Source organism: Culex quinquefasciatus, chromosome 2, assembly GCF_015732765.1.
Source record: "Culex quinquefasciatus strain JHB chromosome 2, VPISU_Cqui_1.0_pri_paternal, whole genome shotgun sequence".
NCBI lineage: Eukaryota > Metazoa > Arthropoda > Insecta > Diptera > Culicidae > Culex > Culex quinquefasciatus.
In genome coordinates this window covers 56,155,808-56,170,812 of record NC_051862.1, presented here as the reverse complement: position 1 = coordinate 56,170,812, position 15,005 = coordinate 56,155,808, and the positions used below count along the sequence as shown (strand labels likewise).

The 15,005-nt window shown below is 48.8% G+C and overlaps 7 protein-coding genes across 7 annotated transcripts in view; 3 read left to right on the top strand and 4 right to left on the bottom strand.

Moving 5' to 3' along the window:
- The window catches only part of LOC119766011 (pickpocket protein 28-like), a 4,312-nt gene extending 945 nt beyond the window's left edge, over positions 1-3,367 (top strand). The window contains exons 4-9 of the mRNA XM_038250335.1: positions 250-442; positions 1,082-1,426; positions 1,906-2,344; positions 2,398-2,498; positions 2,608-2,952; positions 3,008-3,367. Coding sequence (XP_038106263.1) covers positions 250-442; positions 1,082-1,426; positions 1,906-2,344; positions 2,398-2,498; positions 2,608-2,952; positions 3,008-3,248 — 1,664 coding nt within the window. The 3' untranslated portion in view covers positions 3,249-3,367. The remainder of the gene's footprint in view (positions 1-249; positions 443-1,081; positions 1,427-1,905; positions 2,345-2,397; positions 2,499-2,607; positions 2,953-3,007) is intronic.
- Positions 3,368-3,381: 14 nt separating this feature from the next.
- LOC6039643 (pickpocket protein 28) lies at positions 3,382-4,986 on the top strand. Its single transcript, XM_038250334.1, has 2 exons — positions 3,382-4,679; positions 4,734-4,986. The coding sequence occupies exons 1-2, from the start codon at positions 3,382-3,384 to the stop codon at positions 4,984-4,986; spliced, it is 1,551 nt and encodes a 516-aa protein (XP_038106262.1).
- Positions 4,987-5,468: 482 nt separating this feature from the next.
- LOC6039644 (pickpocket protein 28) lies at positions 5,469-6,872 on the top strand. The gene is made up of 3 exons (XM_038250333.1): positions 5,469-5,717; positions 6,100-6,608; positions 6,659-6,872. The coding sequence occupies exons 1-3, from the start codon at positions 5,469-5,471 to the stop codon at positions 6,870-6,872; spliced, it is 972 nt and encodes a 323-aa protein (XP_038106261.1).
- Positions 6,873-6,985: 113 nt separating this feature from the next.
- Positions 6,986-9,199, bottom strand: LOC119767213 (pickpocket protein 28-like). Its single transcript, XM_038255273.1, has 4 exons — positions 8,471-9,199; positions 7,981-8,419; positions 7,395-7,924; positions 6,986-7,342 (listed from the first exon to the last, which is right to left on the bottom strand). Exons 1-4 carry the CDS (start codon positions 8,977-8,979, stop codon positions 7,030-7,032), a joined length of 1,791 nt encoding a protein of 596 aa, XP_038111201.1. The 5' UTR covers positions 8,980-9,199; the 3' UTR covers positions 6,986-7,029.
- Positions 9,082-10,872, bottom strand: LOC6039646 (pickpocket protein 28). The gene is given in 5 exon segments (XM_038250332.1): positions 9,082-9,329; positions 9,332-9,910; positions 9,913-10,358; positions 10,415-10,666; positions 10,724-10,872. Coding segments are annotated over 5 exon segments (1,674 nt in total).
- Positions 10,873-11,135: 263 nt separating this feature from the next.
- On the bottom strand, positions 11,136-13,161 carry LOC119767242 (pickpocket protein 28-like). Its single transcript, XM_038255386.1, has 3 exons — positions 12,772-13,161; positions 12,467-12,718; positions 11,136-12,413 (listed from the first exon to the last, which is right to left on the bottom strand). The coding sequence occupies exons 1-3, from the start codon at positions 12,894-12,896 to the stop codon at positions 11,159-11,161; spliced, it is 1,632 nt and encodes a 543-aa protein (XP_038111314.1). The 5' UTR covers positions 12,897-13,161; the 3' UTR covers positions 11,136-11,158.
- Positions 13,139-14,968, bottom strand: LOC6039648 (pickpocket protein 28). The gene is made up of 4 exons (XM_001849166.2): positions 14,835-14,968; positions 14,533-14,784; positions 13,516-14,484; positions 13,139-13,457 (listed from the first exon to the last, which is right to left on the bottom strand). Exons 1-4 carry the CDS (start codon positions 14,966-14,968, stop codon positions 13,139-13,141), a joined length of 1,674 nt encoding a protein of 557 aa, XP_001849218.2.
- Between the last annotated feature and the right edge of the window lie 37 nt (positions 14,969-15,005).

The following is a 15,005-nucleotide window of genomic DNA, read 5'->3' as shown; positions in this document are numbered from 1 at the left end:
TGGAGAACAGTTCATCGCACGGAATCCGCTTAAGCCGCCACAGGCACATGCTCATGGAGTCATCCAACGGTAAGAGCAGCTGGCGTAAAGTACTCACAATTGACTCATGCCTTGAAGATTGAAACAGCGGCCAATAGCTGGACAGAGGACAAACATGCGCCAGGGTACGCAGATTCTCACGGCTGCTCGCGGATAAGCCGGACCCATTCCGTATCAACTGGTAAGCCTCAGACAAATTAAACTGTTCAGCGCGTGACTTTACCAGCGGACAGATCGTAACGGCTGGGAAGGGAATCGTCGAAATGGGCATGAACCTGGATCCGTACGTGATGACCATGGGATCCCGCTCCCACCGCTGTTGCGTTTGGACTGCTACTAAACAGCACGCCACGACGGACGCCACTAGCCACGTTATCCACCAGAATCTGAAATTGGAGGTTAGGTTGATGTTTTGAGAAATCTTAGCTTGGTTACTGTAGGGTCTTCGTCGTTCAAAATAATGTAAACAATTTAAATATATTGACCGGATAATAATAACCCAAAACAGACTATTCCTTGCTGAACCGTGTACTTGGCACGTGTTTATGTTTACGCTGTGGACAGTTGAGAGTGAACGTTTTGGCGCGGAAGTGTGAGTGTGATTGAATTGTGCAGGAACCGGTTAATGGAATCCGAAACAGGACACAACGGAAGCGGACATAAGGTCAGTGGGTGGTTGCGAGGTTAATGATCGGCAGCGATGGTGTGGCGTTCGGCATGTCGTGCCTCAAGTAGTCCTGGTTGCGACCCTACAGTTACCTCTCAAAGAAGGATGACCGGGCATTGGTAATGAATCGAGCTGCAAACACCAAGTTCTCGTCGAAAAACTCCTTCAGGATGAGCCGAAACGTTCTGGTCCTCACCATGGTAGATTTTGAGGACAGGCATGTTTGTTCAAGGGTTGTAATTGTATTTGTGCGTGCAAATCTAGATTTTTAATCAGTCATGATTAAAAACTAACAAGTAACCGACCATGACATTTAAAGCTTGCCTCTTTGTGGCTGACACGTAGTTCTCAAGCAACCATGGCAAACCAACAAAGCTCCGATGGCTTCCTGCATCAGCTCTGGACCGAGTACTGCAGTGGTAGCACCGTGTACGCCACGCGGCACCTCGTCATGCGGAAGCTCCTCCCGGGTGAACGTGGCTGGTGGTTCGCCTGGATTGGTGGCGTAATCATAGCTTGCGTGTTCGCCAACATCAAATCGCTACGCGAGTGGTCCGCCAGCCCCGTCGTGATCAGTTACGATACGGAGTTGGCTCCGATCTGGGCGGTTCCGTTTCCGGCGGTCACGATCTGCCCCCAGACCAAGACTAAGGTTGAGTACATGAACATCACGGAGTTGTACCTCGAGATGTATAATGGATTAGAGCTCTCGGAACAACAGTAAGTAGTCTAAGAGTTCTGAAGCTCTACACCCAAAATTCAAAATCGAGATAATCGTTCTCTCAAAATTTATTGAGGGCTCAGTGCCAAAATCGATAGAATAATGGTACCAACTCACACCATCATAACAAATGAGTTCATTCGTTAGTTGAATCAACAAATCTCCAACAAGTGTCATACATCGACTTCTGACTTCTCCTTGGTCACCAAGCTGTGGTGGCCGAGGCAGCTAAGTCATTGGATTCGTTTGTCAAAGGTCTCTGGTTCGATTCCCGTTGTCGACACTTTTGGTTTTTTGTTTGACGGATGAACTTTTTTTGCAAATGAATCTCGAGAGAATAGTTCTATCGCCCATCTCGAGCTGTGTTCTCTGCGTCCGTGAATGGTACCACTATTCTCTCGACTCGAGACCATCATTCTCTCGGACTAGCGCTGCCAGTTTTGGGTGTACAAATCTGATTTTGCCCTTCTTGCCCAAGACATCGCATGCTGCGCGTCCTGATGCATGTGTGCCCCTACATGGTAGCCTGGTATGAAGCCCACGGAGCACTCAACGAATACTGCGTGCCGATCATGAAAGCTATGGCCCTTTCGCTGGACGACGTGTTCGCGACCTGCAAGTGGAGAAATGAAGAGCTACCGTGTGAATCGCTGTTCACTCAGTCCTTAACTGATAACGGGATTTGCTACACGTTCAACGCTGTCGACGCGTATCAACTGTATCGGACGTACAACCTGCACTATGATTACGATTACTCCGACGCGTACAATTATTCTGGTGACTGGACGCTGCAGGATGGCTATCGATTTGCCGAAGATCTGGACAGTTATCCGTACCGGACCTGTGGAACTGGAACTTCTTCCGGATTGTACGTAGTGTTGAAAACGAGAAAAATCGACGATCAGAGTTTGTGTAATGTAAGTTATAGCTTTGTAATGTTAGTTGTTGGTTACAATGTTTTTCTTTTAAGGGCCCTCTAAGCGGATTCAAAGTCGTTCTTCACTCGCCTGACGATGTACCCTTATTGAACACGTACTTCTATCGACTGCCCCTTGCATCAGTGCTGAAGCTGTCTGTGGAGCCAACGCTAACATTTATTACCGATGACCTCAAAAGCATCCATATACAAGGTAGATTCATTACAGTAGTCCTTCCCTAACTAAAGATATTCAATCTCCAGACGACAGTGCTACTTCAACGGTGAGCGATTTTTACGCTACTTTGCAATCTACACCGAGTCAAACTGCATTCACGAGTGTATCGCCAACATTACGATGCGAGACTGTGGCTGCGCTAAGTTCTCGATGCCGCGGGGCCCCAACGTGAAAGTTTGCGACGCTTCCAGCATCGATTGCTACGAAGAGTCGTTCTTCAAAATCTACAACGTGACCGACACCCAGCAGGACGCTTGCGAGTGCTTGCCGGCTTGTGCGACCCTCCAGTACCAAGTTGAGCTGTCGCAGATGGACTTTGACTTTGGGGCGCTGGCACATGCAGCTGGGTATAACGAAGGACAACTTGACTTGTAAGTTGGCCCCAGTACGCATCAATTGCACCCTCGCTTATTTGTGCACTTTCAGTATAACTCCTTCCATCCTGATCGTGTCCTATCGCAGCAAGTGGACGCTTCCTTTGGTGCGCCGTGAGCTACTAGGTTGGAGCGACCTGCTGGCCAAGCTGGGCGGACTGTTCGGACTCATGATGGGAGCGAGCGTTATCAGCCTGCTGGAGATCTTCTACTATTGCCTGATCCGACCCTGGCGAAACGAGGACGCCGATGACGCGCAGAGATTCCGGCACGTCCTGCCGTGGCGACCTTGAAGCCCACACGTGGGTGTTACCAGCGTGTCATGATATCAACTAATAATACCAATTGTCCTGACCTTATTGCTTATCCTCACGCAATTTGATGATTGTTAATAAATTAAAGCACTTGAAAATCATTCGTAAAAAGATGTCCCTCCGTGGCTTACGAGATCTCTGGGTAGAGTTCTGCACTGGCGGAACGGTGTACGCCATGCGATACCTAGTCTTGGCAAAACTCCTGCTGATCGAGCGTCTATGGTGGTTGCTCTGCATCGGTGGCTCCGCCGCGATCACCCTGCTGACGATCACCTCAACGTACCGCAAGTACCACAACAATCCGCTGATCATCAGCTACGCGTCGGAGTTTTTTCCCATCAGTGCCATACCCTTTCCAGCGGTTACGTTGTGTCCGATGGCGAAGACCAGCGTCGAGGAGCTCAACCTTACCGAAGTGTTTGAGTCGGTCGTGTTGAAAAAGGAACCGCTGAGTTGGGATCGTCTTGAGAAGCTGAATAGCTTGGCTCACGTCTGCTCGGAACTAACCGATGTATTTGACTTTACCGAACCGTTGAACGATACTTCAGTGGAGACGTTGATAGATATGGCACCTCCGTCGGTCAATTACTTTCTTCATTCTTATTGGAGCAATTCAGTGCTTGAACCGAGCGAAGTTCTCACCGATTCCCTAACCGACAAGGGACTCTGCTTCACGTTCAACGCAATCGCTGCGGAAGATCTGTACCGCGTGGAGAATCTTCACTCGGAATACCAGTACTCGAAAGCTACGAGAAGGTCGCAGAACTGGTCAATGGAGGGCGGATACGGTCAAGGCGAAAGCTACCCGTACCGTTCGTTCCGTCGGGGTCTTCAGGGTGGACTGCTGCTGGATCTTGGAAGTAGGAGACCTGACGACGAAGTATTTTGCGAGGGTCTGCTGGATGGATTTAAGGTGTTGATTCATGCTCCCGACGAGGTTCCCATGGTTAACGACTTCTACTACCGACTACCGATGAGTGCGTACGTTGCGTTGGTGCTGGTACCAGAGTTGACCGTGGTAGCTGCTAGCTTGAATTCCTACCCGTACCCAAGCCGTCAGTGTTACTTCTCCGGCGAGAAGTACCTGCGATTCTTCAAAGTGTACAATCAAAACAATTGCCTAGCGGAATGTGTTGCGAACCGGACGGCTGAGGTCTGTGGCTGCGTCCACTTGGCTATGGTTCGTGGTCCGAACACGCGAATCTGTAACGCCCACGAGATCGCTTGCTACCGGGCGGTGTACGCTGATACCTACAACTCGCAGGCCAGGTACGATGGGCAGTGGCAGGACGCTTGCGGGTGTCTTCCGACATGTAAGACCGTGCGGTACGACGTCGAAATCTCCCATCTACCGTTCAACTACGAAGCTTACGTTTGGGCGCTGGGATTCAACTACTCGGAGGCTGATGAGTATGCTTTCAATCAGTAATCTTATGATATCAATATCAGAATCCCCGTTTTCAGGTACGTTACATCGTCACTGACTGTAACCTTCAAGAACAATCAGATGCTGCCGTTGATACGGCGGGAACTGATTGGTTTTGGCGATATGCTGGCTCGCTTCGGGGGTCTGTACGGGCTGATGATGGGTGCCAGTGTGGTCAGCTTGATGGAGATTCTGTACTACGCTGCGATAAGACCATGGAGGGATTTTTGCTACCATCGACGAGTTCGCAGATTTCATGACGTCCAGGAGGTGTTGCCGTGGCATCCATGACTTGTTTTTGTTAATCTGCTCATTACCAATTCTATTTATTGCATTACCAATTAACAAAATGGACTTTGTTGTATAGGCGTTGATGTTGATTTTGAAAAAAAAAATCTGCTCAATGATGACATCCTTCTACAAATTAAGTTGAATGTGCCTACGTGCCAGGATGTCAATCAGTTTTTTGTTCATCAAGTTATGTTTTTTTTATCATTTCTATATGTTTCATATACAATATGTTGAACACAACAAAATTGAGTTTAAATCTTTAAGAAATGTCAGCGATTGCGAGATTTAAAAAGTATTTAAAAGAATACTTTGATAACAGTTCCATACATGGCTTGAGGTTTTTCTTCGACATTCGTCAGTCCCTTTTTGGGAGGTGCATCTAGTTTCGACAAATTTCAAAGATACCTATTGCTAATCAAAACAATCATTCCAGATTTTGGTGGATAATTGTACTTCTACTTTCATTCTACTCCTGCGGTTGGATGATACGCGCACTCTACGTGAAATGGGACAACAGCCCGGGAATCGTCTCCTTTGCTACCAAGGCTTCAGATGTTAGCGACATTCCTTTCCCAGCAATCACAATCTGTCCCGAGGTCAAGTCACAAATTTCCCGGTTTAACTTTACCGATGCTTACCACAAGCATAAAGCTATCAAGCTGGATAAGACAAGTTTGAACACTTTCATCACCATGTGGCAGATATGCGACCTGGGTACGGGAATTGATCAGGCAATAAGATTGTACGATAATCATTGCATACGAACTCTGCGTGATCTAGCTGTTCCCAAGCCGTCTCTTCTTAAGCAGTGTTCATGGGGACGACAACCGCTAAACTGTAGCCAGGAGTTTCACACCACTGTTACCGACCAAGGCATCTGTTACACTTTCAATTCACTAGCGCTGTCCCACCTGCTACGAGTCGGTGAAGTTCATCCTGATTTCTTAATCGATGGTGGTTTAGACAACCCTCCTCGGAGAGCTTCAACTTCTGGAAAGAAAACCAGCTTGGTTGTAGTTCTACAAACTAATCAGAATGACCTGGACTACCTCTGTGGGGTAGGTGTCTCGTAAGATCCGTCATCCATAAATCTCATTCTACTTCAATCCTTAGAGTTGTATTCAAGGCTACAAGATTCAACTCCACACCCCCACTGACTACCCTTCCCTGTCGAACTACATTCAAGTACCGCTGGATCAGGAGGTGTCGGTCGAGGTGATCCCGCACCTGGCCCTGACCACCGACAGCATCCGTCACTACAACCCGAAGCGCCGAAATTGCTTCTTCCAAGAAGAACGAAAGCTACGATTCTTCAGTGTGTACAGCCAAGCAAACTGCGAGCTGGAATGTCTCAGCAACTACACGGTGAAGCTTTGTGGCTGTACCCGGTTCTCGATGCCACGAGCTCGTCTGGTGCCCGTCTGTGGGGTAGGCGCTATGCGGTGCTACCAGATGGCCGAGTACAGCCTGCTCCGGATGGACATCTACGGCGATCGGTTGACGTTCAAAGATGGCTGCCAATGTATGCCGGCTTGCAGCACACTGCAGTACGACGCGGAGATATCGCAAGCGGACTTTGACTGGCATCACATGAAGCAGTTCGAACTGGATCGTATGGAGAGGTTCGTGATTTTGGTAATCTTAGCCTCAATAATGTCATTAAATTTTGCAGAATCCACCTCTCCTACTTGATCGTGTACTTCAAAGAACCGGAATTCATAGCGATCAAGCGAAGCGAACTGTACGGCGATACGGAGTTTTTGGCAAACTGCGGAGGTCTTCTAGGGTTGTTTCTGGGTGTAAGTCTGCTCAGCTTTGCTGAGATTCTGTACTACTGTACGCTCAAGCCGTTCGTTTTGTGGTGGAATTGGCGTCGATCGAGGTAAAATGGTACGAATTGAAAGTATATTTTAAACAAATATTTCAAATGGTTTGTGCATCACACTTTATTTTCAATAAATTTCTCAACGTGTTTAAGGTGTTTACAATAATGCTGTGGTTTAAATGTGCTGTTGATCATAAATGCAACTAGAACACACTATCCTAATACTTCGTTGAAATCCTGCCATCCGGCTGCCAAATGTTGATCTGATCCTTGATAACCGGTTTCTGCCCATCAACCATCAGAACCTGCACAGAGTTGCCTTTATTCTTCTGTGATTTACTCCACATGATCAGCGGTTTGATGACACAGTAATAGAATATCTCCACCAAGCTCAGGATGCTGACTCCCATGAAAAGTCCCAACAACCCTCCACAATTCGCCAGGAAATCCGTCAATCCAAACAACTCGCTCCGCATAACCGGAATAAACTGTGCGTCCTTGAAGAACACGATCAGATGGGACAGCTGGACTCTGAAAAGAAAAGATCTATCAGTACCTTTAACATCGACCTTAAATCACTAACCCTTTGACTTCATCCCCGAACGACCTCACAACCGGCAGCAGCTTCTTCCACTCAAACGAGGCCTGCGATATCTCGGTGTTGTACTGCACCGAGGTGCATGATGGCAGACAGTTGCAGTCGTCCTGGTACGGCACGTCCGGATTCTCCCGATACTTTACCTCCATCTCGAGCAACTCAATCGTCGCCTGCTCGTAGCAGACCTCCTTGCCGATGCCGCAGATGTGCACTCCCGAGACCCGTGGCATCGAAAACTTGACGCATCCACAGCGCTCCAGGGTAAAGTTCGCCAGACATTCCAGCTCGCAGTTGGTCTGCGAGTACGTGCGGAAGAACTTGAGGTACCGCTCGTGGTTGAAGAAGCACTGGCGCCGGGACGGTTTGTACGAGTCGATCGATTCAGACGTTTCGATCATGCGTGGGGTAACCGAGACGGCCACCTCCTGGTTGAGGGGAACTCTAAAGTGCTGGTTAAGGAGAAGCGGATACTCGTTGGGCATGTGCAGCAGCACCTTGAATCCCTGGAATGAGTTCTGGAATAAGAGTTATGTTGAGTTTAATGAGATTAGAACATAACTCAAGATGATACTCCGCAAAGGTAGTCCAAGTCGCTATCGTTGGCCTTCAACAAAGCGGACACTCCAGCTTTGATGCCGGCTCCAAGAACCCGTCGTGGATACGTATCGATTTCTGTCCCAGGTAGATACCCATCGTGCAACGACCAACTGCTAGACGATCGCGCCTCCTCCAGATATCGAAAGTCCGCGTGAAGCTGATCCTTCCTCAGCATATCCTCACCGGACAACGAGTTGAACGTGTAGCAGAAGCCCACATCAGTCAGCGTCAGCGTAAACTCCGACGAGCAGTTGAAGCTCTCCGCGCGCCAGTTGCAAGCCAAGAACATCTCGTGCTGAGGAATCGCCATCGACTTGAGCAGCTTTACGCAATTGTCATCGTACGTTTGGTTTGGGAACTGCTCCACAAAAGCGAACTCGCAGACCTGCAACATCGCCAGCAATTTCTCTAACCTGCAACGATAAACTAGTAGCTGATCGTAGAACACCCAGAAAGGAACTCACTCATCATCGCTAAGTGTCTTCCGGAACAGCGGATGCATGCTGAGGTGGTACGCCCGGGTAAAGTTGAACTCGCGAGCCTTGACCTTGGTCTCCGGGCAGATCGTTACCGCTGGGAATGGGATTTGGAACACCGGGGTCGGTTTCTGGGCAAATGTCACAATGACCGGCTCGCGATCCCACTTGATGTATACGGTTTGGATGAGCGTTCCACAACCATACAAGCAGAGCAGGAACACGATGATCCACCAGACCTTCTCGATGAGCGCCCGGTTGGATCCGACAAAGTACTTTACCCCATGGATCGAGGTGTTGTTGCAGAACTCCTCGGCGAGCTGTTTGGATTCGTGCAGGTAGTTGCGACCCTTTTCGGCGGGGGTGAGCTTGGGTTCGAATTTGGTCGCACGGGATACGTACATGATCGCTGGGGTATCGAGGTGGTAATTGGCGTTGATGAGTCCAAGATGCCTTTTATAACCTCTTGAAGCTTTATGATTTATGCATGATACCATGTTTAGGACCAGCAGTCACGCTACTGCTTTAAGGATGAGTGCAAATGATAGTCTAATTAAGTGCATCACAAACATTTAATTATTGCTGCACAACATCGACCCTTACTGTACATAAAACTTGTCCATGTTGTACGATGCGAACTTTTCCCGTTCGGTGAATCCTTCTTGATTGTTGTAGGATATTACGGAACACACTTGCTTAACCCCGATATCACCTCTCCACCACATAAGCAAGGGTTTGATTGAGCAAAAGTACAAAATCTCAACCAAACTAAGAATGCTAATTCCCATGAACAGTCCCAACAACCCCCCAGCATTCGCCAACAGATCAGTAGTTCCGTACAGCTCCTTCGGACCACCGGAATGAATCCTTCCGTCCTGAACATGATCACCAGGCTGGAAATCTGTACCCCATCCAGTGATTTTCCAAACTCTTTGGCAACCGGAAGCAGCTGTTTCCAGTTGAAATTCGACTGCGACAGCTCGATGTGATAGCGCACTGTAGTACACGAGGCTAGGCAATCGCACGAGTCCTTGTAGTGAGGTTTCTCCAGCTTGATCATTTTCGCTCTGGACATGAGCATTTCCGTTGCAGCTCTTTTGTAGCATTTAACCTTGGTCAGACCACAGATTCTAACATCCGGAGGTCGTGGCATCGAGTACTTAACGCAACCACAGCGTTGAATTGTGTAATTTGTGAGACATTCCATCTGGCAGTTCTCCAGACTGTACATCCGAAAGAATCGCAGATATCGCTCGTTTGAATAGTAACACTGCCGACGTTCCGGAGTGTAGCTCTTCACTTCGGGTGAAGTCTTGACAACTTCTGGAATCACCGAAACCACCACTTCTTGATCCAGCGGCATGCGGAAGCTGCGCAAGTTTAGCTCCGGATACTCGACCGGCATGTGCAGCATCACCCGGAACCCTGGAAGGTATTGCTGCAAAGGTTGTCCATATCGCTGACGTTCGCTTTGATCAAGACGTTCAAGCCTCCACCGATTCCCGCTCCCAGGACTCGCTGAGGATAGACACCTCGCGTCGATTCGGGAGTATACCCCCGGTCCAGGCTCCAGTTCAAGATGTTACGGGTCTCCGTCACGTATCGGTACTCGGTATTGAGCTGTTCCGTGCGCATCATATCTTCCGCTGAGAGCGAGTTGAAGGTGTAGCAGATCCCCTTAGCGGTCAACGTCGGTCGAAACTTCTCCGTGCAATTAACTGCCTCACCACGCCACTGACACACGACGAATATCTCCTCTTGCTGAAGTTTCATCAGTTTCAACATCTTGATGCAATCGTCGTCGTACGTTTCGTTGGTAAAAACGTCATACATGCTAAAGTCGCAAACCTGCATCATTGCCAGCAACTTCCCTATACTAAAAGGATACAAGTTATTTATTCGAGAGTTCAAAACCGGCCCATACCAACTCACCGCTCCGGATCGGACTGCTCCGTTAGGCTACCCGCGATCGCATCGTAGTACGCTTGAGTAAAGTTAAGCTGCGACATCTTGACCTTGATCTCCGGACAGATCGTCACCGATGGGAACGGAATCTTGTAAATCGGCACCTGCTTGGTGGCGAAGCTGACAATCACCGGATCGAGCTGCCACTTGTTGAAGATGTTGTGGATGAGATTTCCACAACCGTACAGGGACAGACAGGATACGACGAGCCACCATGTTCTACGAGAAGAAAGATTTGAGCTGAAGGTCGGCCTGTAATCAATTTGATTGACAAACTTCTCTATGAGGGCCCTGTTGGATCCAACGATGTATTTAAAGCCATGTATTGAACTCTCACGACAAAACTCCTTCAGCAAAAGTTTGATATAGGTCCACCAATCGCGTGGCTTCGCTGCAGAACGAACACTTGACTTGTCACCGTACATGGTGGTGACTAACAAGTTGCACCCTTTGCTATTAAATATATAGTGCGACCTATTTACACATCTCATCGCGCTCAATAAACGAGTGCATCCAGGATGATTGTCAAAGGATTAAAAATGCATGAAGATGGTGGTTAGCACGACAACTCAACAGTTCTTTATTGGATGATAACACGCAAGAAATCTGTTTAAATCAAACAGTTTTAAGTGAGTAGAGCTTTGTTGACTTTTGATCAAGTGGGATTTGGATTAAAATAAACACTCCAAACTGACTTACACCTTCAGGGATTCACTTCATATAAAACATTCTAACAACGCTAGGTTTGGCTCCTCCTACAATCGGAGTGACCTGCTTGACGGTTACAACTTTGTTCAATTCCTTCCACCACAGCACCAACGGTTTGATCGAGCAATAGTACAGAATCTCCACCAGACTTAGGATGCTAATACCCATGAACAGTCCCAGCAGACCTCCAGCGTTCGCCAGAAGATCGGTCGTTCCGTAAAGCTCCCTTCGAACCACCGGAATGAATCCTTCCGTCCTGAACATGACCAATAGGCTTGATACTTGGGTTCCTTCGACACCCTGCAAGAAACGTTTGGTAGCCGGAAGCAGTTTGTGCCAGTTGAAGTTGGACTGAGATAGCTCGACGTTGTACTGGATCGTGGTACACGATGCCAGACAATTGCACGAGTCCTTGAAGCGAGGATTCTCAAATTTTACCATGTTAGCCTTGGACTTGAGCATCTCCACAACGGCTCTTTGGTAACATTTAACCTTGGTCAGACCGCAGATACGTACATCCGGGGGTCGCGGCATTGAGTACTTTACACAGCCACAACGTTCAATGGTGTAGTTTGTGAGACATTCCATCTGGCAGTTTTCCAGACTGTACACCCGGAAGAATCGCAGGTGTCGCTCGTTCGCATAGTAACACTGACGACCTTCGGGTGAATAGTCCTTGACTTCGGCAGATGTTTCAACGACCTCCGGAATAACCGAAACCACCACTTCTTGGTCCAGTGGAACGCGGAAACTGCGCAGGTTTAGCTCAGGATACTCGATCGGAGTGTGCAGCATCACACGGAATCCCTGGAAGGTATTGCTACACTGGTAATCCATATCGCTGATGTTCGCTTTGATCAGAACGTGCAGTCCCCCACCAACTCCTGCTCCGAGCACCCGTTGAGGGTAGACACCTTGCGTTGATCCGAGCGAATAACCACGATCCAAGGTCCAGTTTGTGATTCTCCGGGTCTCCGCCAGATACTGGTACTCGGAGTTGAGCTCCGATGTGCGCAGCATATCTTCAGCGGAGAGCGAGTTGAACGTGTAACACATGCCTTTAGCGGTCAACGTAGGTCGAAACTTTTCCGTGCAGTTGACGTCCTCGCTGCGCCACTGGCATGTGATGAATATCTCATCCAGAGGTGTCTTCATACGCTGCAGCCACTTGATGCATTCGTCGTCGTACGTTTCGTTCTTGATGATCTCGTACATCATAAAGTCACACACCTGCAGCATGGCGAGCAGCTTCCTGAAGCTGGATCAGACAATAACATTACTTGTGTAGAACTTGATGAAGACTAAACTCACCGCTCAGGATCCGATCGCTCCGTAAGATTCCCTTCGATTGCATCGTAGTACGACTGAGAAATGTTGATGTGTGTCATCTTGACCTTGTTCTCCGGACAGATCGTCACCGAAGGAAACGGTATCTTGAAGATTGGAACCTGCTTGGAGGCAAAGCTGACGATCACCGGGTCAGATTGCCACTTTTCGTACACGTTGTGGATGAGACTACCGCAACCATAGAGTGATATTCCGGACACGATGAGCCACCAAGTTCTGCAAGAAGAATGATTTGAACTGCAAATCTAGTTTGTAATTTAAACGCTTACTTCTCTATCAAAGCCCTGTTGGCCCCAACGATGTACTTGCATCCGTGGATTGAACTTTCACGGCAAAACTCCCTCACCAGCAGCTTGCAGCGGTTCCACCAATCACTTGACTTTTCACCGTACATGATATCCGACCTTTCCCGATTAGCCGCTTCGAGAGTGTCCTATTTAACACGTCTCATCGCGCACGAGGGCAATTGGCAAGTGATGAAAAATGCATGCACGGGTTACGGGTTAACACGACAACACGCCATTTATTGACACGCGAGAAATCTCTCCAAATCAAACACACGTGATAGAGGGTTAGGTTACGTTGACATTAGCTCTGTTGGGATTTGAATGCAAAGCAAACATCAAATGATATAGCTCACTTCAAGTAGAACTTTCCTACGACATCGGATTTGTACCCTGCGTGGAGAATCTTGCTCGCGAAGGGATTCTTGTACTCCGCAATGGGAGTTATCTGTTTGACCGGGGTCAAGTTCATCCCTTTCCACCAGATGACCAATGGTTTGATCGAACAGTAGTACAAAATCTCAACCAAACTAAGAATGCTGATCCCCATGAACAGTCCCAGCAATCCTCCACAGTTTGCAAGCAGATCCGTTGATCCGTAGAGTTCACGTCGCACAACCGGAATGAATCCAGCATCTCTAAACAACACCACCAAATTGGCTAGTTGAACCCTGCAAACAAAACGATTTTGAATACCCTCTCCCCCGAAAACAACTCCCCACAACTCACCCCTGCAGCTCGGTCCGGTACGCCTTCGCCACCGGGATCATCTTGGTCCACTGAAAATCCGACTGGGACAGCTCACTGTGATAGCGTAGCGTCGAGCAAGCCGGCAGGCAGTCGCACTTGTCCTTCGATATCTTACTCTTGTTGACGATCATCTTCGCGTTCGACAGCAAGATGTCCACGGCGGCTCGCTTGTAGCACCGGATCTTGCTCAGCCCGCAGATCCTCGCGTCCGCCGGCCGTGGCATTGAAAATTTGACGCAACCGCACTGCTCCAGGGTGTAGTTGGTGAGGCACTCGAGCTCGCAGTTCTTCTGGCTGTAGATTCGAAAGAAGCGCAGGTAGCGCTCGTTGTCAAAGTAGCACTGGCGGCGGTGCGGTTGGTACGCTTTGACGTCTTCCGAGGTTGTAACGATGTCCGGAGTGACCGAGACCACGACCTGTTGGTTCAGCGGGACTCGGAAGTGTCGCTGGCTGAGTTGGGGGTACTCGTGTGGGGTGTGTAGGAGCACTTGGAACCCCTGGAACGTGTTACTGCACAGGTAGTCCATGTCGCTCAAGTTGGCTTTGATCATGACGTTCAGGCCGGCGCTGATTCCTGATCCTAGAACTCGCTGCGGATAGACGCCACGGGTGGCGTCGGGAGAGTAACCTTCGTCCAAGGTCCAGTTGACAATTGGTCTTGTTTCTGCCAGGTACGGGTACTCGTTATGTAGCCCTTCCTTGCGTAGCAGATCATCTTCCGATAGTGAGTTGAACGTGTAACAGATTCCCTTCTCGGTCAGCGTCGGGCGAAACTTTTCGCTGCAATTTACGTTTTCATCGCGCCATTGACAGTACAAGAACAACTCGTTCTGAGGAATCTTCATCTGCTGAAGCAGCCTTACGCAGTCATCGTCGAATGTTTCGTTGGTGAAGACCTCGTAGAGGACAAAGTCGCAGACTTGCAGCATCGCCAGTAGCTTCCCAACCCTAAAAACAATCAAATCATTGAGAAATCCTACAAATCATCAAACTTACCGCTCCCCGTCCATTTGTTCCTTGAGAGTCCCCTCGATGACTTCGTTGTAGATTTGGGTAAAGTTCAGCCGATCCATCTTCACCTTAATCTCCGGACAGATGGTCACCGAGGGAAAGGGAATCCGAAATACCGGCACGGGTTTCGTCGCGAAGCTCACGATCACCGGATCCATCTGCCACTTTTGATAGACGTTGTGGATGAGGCTTCCGCAGCCGTATAGCGAGATGCAGGTCACCGCAAACCACCAAATTCTGTGGAAGTAATCTGTGAACCACCAAACGTTCCTGGAAGGGAATCATACTTCTCGATAAGAGCCCGATGAGATCCCATCAGGTACTTGAACCCGTGGATCGAACTCTCGCGACAAAAGTCCCTGGCCAAAACCTTGGCATCCTGCCAGTAGCTGTGCAGCTTGACTTGCTTCCCACCGTACATCTTCTGCAGTGCAAGGTTGAATCAACTCTAACATGTT